At 62.0% G+C, this 4,349-nt stretch overlaps 1 protein-coding gene across 1 annotated transcript in view; it reads right to left on the bottom strand.

Moving 5' to 3' along the window:
* Positions 1 to 296: 296 nt before the first annotated feature.
* The window catches only part of LOC114054176 (growth/differentiation factor 7-like), a 4,890-nt gene continuing 837 nt past the window's right edge, over positions 297 to 4,349 (bottom strand). Inside the window, exon 2 of the mRNA XM_027877337.1 lies at positions 297 to 1,282. Coding sequence (XP_027733138.1) covers positions 297 to 1,282 — 986 coding nt within the window. The remainder of the gene's footprint in view (positions 1,283 to 4,349) is intronic.

The following is a 4,349-nucleotide window of genomic DNA, read 5'->3' as shown; positions in this document are numbered from 1 at the left end:
TGCGTGTGCGTGTGTGTGTTTGTGCGTGTCCGTGTGTGTGTGCGTGTGCGTGTGTGTGTGTGCGTGTGTGTGCGTGCGTGTGTGTGCGCGAGCGCGCGCCCCACAGGAGCTGGGGGCTTCGGGCCGCTGGGCTCCAAGGAGACAAAGCCCGCGGGACCAGCTCGGCCCGCTCACCTCCCTTGCACTGTCCCGAGGTCCGGGGCCCCGGACCGCCGGCCGGCCTGCCCGCCTGCCTTGCCCGCAGGACCCAGCCAGAGCCGGCCGGGCTCCGGGCTCCGGGGCTCCCGCACGCCCCGCTACCTGCAGCCGCACGTCTCCACCACCATGTCCTCGTACTGCTTGTAGACGACGTTGTTGCCCGCGTCGATGTACAGGATGCTGATGGGGCTGAGCTTGGCAGGCACGCAGCAGCTGGGCGGCGCGGCCTCGGGTGCCATGGAGTTCATGAGCGTCTGGATGATGGCGTGGTTGGTGGGCTCCAGGTGCGAGCGCAGCGGGAAGTCACACACTCCCTCGCAATGGTAAGCCTCGTAGTCGAGGGGAGCGATGATCCAGTCGTCCCAGCCCAGCTCCTTGAAGTCCACGTGCAGAGGCTTGCGGCCGCAGCGGCTCCGGCCCCTGCGCCCTGGGGCCCGCCCTGCGCTCGGGCTCCCGCTGCCTCCGCCAGGGTCCCCAACCCCTCCCGTCACCCGGGCCCCGACCCCGGGCCCGGCCCCCGGAGTCCGCCGCTTCCTGCGCCCCGCGGAGGGCGCAGCGCCCGGCCGCCCCCGGGCCCGGCCCTTGGCCCGAAGCTCCTGGAAAAGGTTCTCTTTCGTGCGGGCGCGCGAGAAAACCACCAGTAGGGCCCGCTCGTTGGGCGGCGGCCGCAGGCTCCCGGGCAGCCCCAAGCCCAGGAGCCTGGGGGCCAATGGGCTCCTCGAGGGGCCGCCCACCGCGCGCAGCGCAAGGCAAAGGGGCAGCTCGAGCCGGTGCTGCCTCACGACGTCCGCCACGTCAAACACTTCCCAACGCGCCGAGTCAAGAGGGCCGGCGGGCCTGGAGGCCAGTAGCCGAGGCCCACGGGCCGCGCCCGGGCAAGTGGAAAGCAGGAGCAGGGCGAAGGGCTGCGCTCCCAGGGCCTCCCCGAACTCCCCCAGGGCCGCCGCCTCCTGTTTGGCCGGCCGATCTCGAGCTGCCGGCGCTCGGCGAAGGACCCGAAGTTCCGCGGCCACTACTTCGCCAGCGTCTGCCAAGCTGGACACGTCGAAGAGGAAACGCTGGCCTGTCTCGGTGGAGGCATCGTCTGCAAGGGAGGAGACAGAGACAGAGAGAGACAGAGGGAGAGGAAGAGAGAGAGAGAGAGGGAGAGGGAGAGACACAGACACATAGACACAGACAGAGACAGAGAGAGACAGAGGCGGACAGAGACAGAGACACGGAGACAGAGAGAGAGAGTTGGTTGGAGACTGATAAGGACACGCGGCTCTCCCCCCATCAAATTCCCCTCAGAGTGGAAAAGCACCACTCCCTAATTTGCCAGCTAGGGAAACTGAGGAAACTGAGAGAGATTCCTCCGGACCGCAATCTCCATTGCCTGCATCTTTGCTGCATCAGACAAAAAAAAAAAAAAAAGTGAAATTGCAGACTGCTTCTCCCCAGCTCCAGTCAGAGATAACCAAATCGGTGAAAGCCTCAGGGGCCCAGGCAGTTTCGGGCAGCCGCAGCAATCCCGCTAGCCATCCCCCATACCTCCTAGCCATCCCCCACACCTCCTAGCCATCCCCCACAACCTGCCTGGACCGAGTCTACTCGTTAGGCAGACCGCGGAGCTTGGGCAAAAAGGAGGCACAGCTGGGACACAGGTTAAGCCCCAAGACCCAGGAGGAAAGCCCGGGGCTTCAGGCTTGTCTGCCGCAGCTCCACTCTCACTTTCTAAAAAGCGGCTCAGCCGCTGGCTGTACCTTTCACTTCATTCTCAGGACCAGGCGATGTGCCTGGGGAGGCCAGGATCCCCAAGGAACGCCTTGGCAAGAGCCCTCCTTACTAGCGGCAGCAAAATGCCCGACTTTGGGGGCTTCCTACGCTGGGCCCTCAGGGCACGGGGCCCAAGCACTGCCCAGCCAGATATGAAGCCTACGAGTGGAAGGGAAGGGAGAGAGCGCTGGTGCGGGCGCCCTTCCCTAATCTCTGGCCCCAGTCGGAACCCTGTGACCACCCCACGCCTTCAGCCCACCCGTGGAGAGCCTGAGATGCGCTCCCACAGCCCCTCAGTCACTGTTTCTCTCCAGTGGGAAAGGGAGACTAAAGCTATTCAGAGTTGTGTAGGTTTTTTTTTTCTTCTTGAGTCCCAGGGAAGAAAAAAAAAAGTGGGGGGGAGCTGGGGGGAATTCCTCCAAGCAGCGGCTAAGGCGAACACTTTGAAGAGGTCATATGGTTTCATTTTGCCCCCAAAGGCAGAGAGCGTGCGGAAAGTTTGCCTGAAATTGGGGCATTCAGGGCTCGGTGTCCCAGCCCGGGCACCCAAGCTCGGGCGTCCTAGCGCTTAAGATAAGGCTCCTTCCGAGCTGCCGATGGGGAGGAAGGCAGAGGGGTAAGCCGAGAGGACAAAGCGAAGCAGAGAAGGGAGTGAGAAGATGAAAGAGAGACGAGGGATTGGCCAGAAGAGAAGAGCTGTCTTCTGGCAGAAGACAATGTAGAACGAGCAGGACCTTGAAATTCCAGAAACCTGGGCTCGGTCGTGGCTCTATCCCGACTCAGTGGATGACCCCGGGCATTCTGGGCCTCACTCGTTCCATTGTAAAACCAGGGGGATACGGGGTTGAACAAGCTGCTTTGGAAGGGCCCTCGAAGCTGCGATTCTCGAAGCACTGGCCCAGGAAAGAAGGAAAGGCCCGAGGCCCAAGGAGAGAAGACATCTAGATAGAAAGCGGTGCCCACGAAGGCGGCCGAACGCGAGTTTCCCTACATGTGCTTTTGCCCGAGGACACCTTTGCCCTAAAACCAGCGGCTTTTTCTTGGCGTCCTGGGCAGTGCAGCCACTGGGGAATAAATACGCCTGCCTCCCCAGGAGAGCTCGAGGACGTTCCTCCTGGTCGGTCTTCCCTGCCCCCCGACTCCAGATGGCCAGGCGCCCAGTTTAACTTAGCAGCCTGCTCTAAGGAGGGCAGGGCCTCTCCGGCCGGCAATGTCAAGGGAGGGAGGTCGAATTACGAGAACCAGCCTTTCAGAGAGCAGCACCCCGCGGAGTAGGGCTGGGAAGGGAGCCCGAGGGGGCTCAGACAAGCCTCATGAGGACGGGCTTTCGCTGGAAGCGAAAACCTCGGCCTGGGCCCTTCTTCTGGCTATCAGTGGAGCCGTCCCGATCCCCAGTTTGTGGCTGTGGAACAGGTCCCTGGTAGGCTTGTCCTCTCTGGGCCGGCCCAAGTCGGTCCCAGGCTGCTCTCCTGCACGGTTTGGGGCTGGAGGGAATTAAGACTGAAATTTACCGGAGTTTCCGCCTGAAATTAGTTACATTTCTCCTATCTGTCTGCCTTAATGACTTCAACAGAGATTAATAAAGTCCAGATGAGACGCACCCCGTCTCTCTCCCCGCTCCTCACTAGGGCCCGACGCAGCCCCCGCGCGGCCAGCCTCGCCCAGAATGGACTCCGGCTCTGGGACCCGGGGAGGGCAGCACAATGATGAGACGGAGGAGATTTGAAAGAGAGCAAGGAGGCCAGAATTGGGCCGGGTCGTATAGAACAGTCGCTGGGCCTGGGCAGCGAGAGAAGGGATGATATGGAAAAGAACTAGGCGGGTAGAGAACAGAATTAGAAGCTCTTAGCTCAGCACTTCAGCGGGAAAGGCGGCCCGCTGGAGTGGAGCGGTGACCCGTGGCCTGACCCCGACCCCCACACTCCCCTCTTGGAGTCCTGGCCACGAAAGCCTTGGGCCACGGACTCGGGGCCTATCCACTCGAGGGTCCCTTCCTTGCCCGGGGACCCTGCACAACGCTGTGCAGCCCGAGCTGCCCTCCCACTGCCGGCTCTCGGACCCAAAGTCCAGAAGTTCCCTGTGAAGTCTCCCTGATACAAAAGCCTTCACACCTGGCCCCACCCCCCAAAAAAGAAAGACTCCCGGGTAAAAATGACACTGTCCACAGACAAGCTAGAGTGCACTGGGCATATGCCATCTCCCGCCTCCGGGCACCAGACAGGTGGGCATACTACGACAAGATGGGATAGAAGTACTCCGGAAGAAGCCGCTCCGAAGTCCGGCTGCCCTATAGCAGGCTGGGGCTGGTGTGGATGTCCTCTGCCCCCGATCTCCCCGCTCCAAAACACACACACACACACACACACACACACACACACACACACACACACACACAC

Source organism: Vombatus ursinus, unplaced genomic scaffold (assembly GCF_900497805.2).
Source record: "Vombatus ursinus unplaced genomic scaffold, bare-nosed wombat genome assembly UNPS02004260.1, whole genome shotgun sequence".
Taxonomy (NCBI): domain Eukaryota; kingdom Metazoa; phylum Chordata; class Mammalia; order Diprotodontia; family Vombatidae; genus Vombatus; species Vombatus ursinus.
This window is presented reverse-complemented; position numbering and strand designations above follow the sequence as displayed.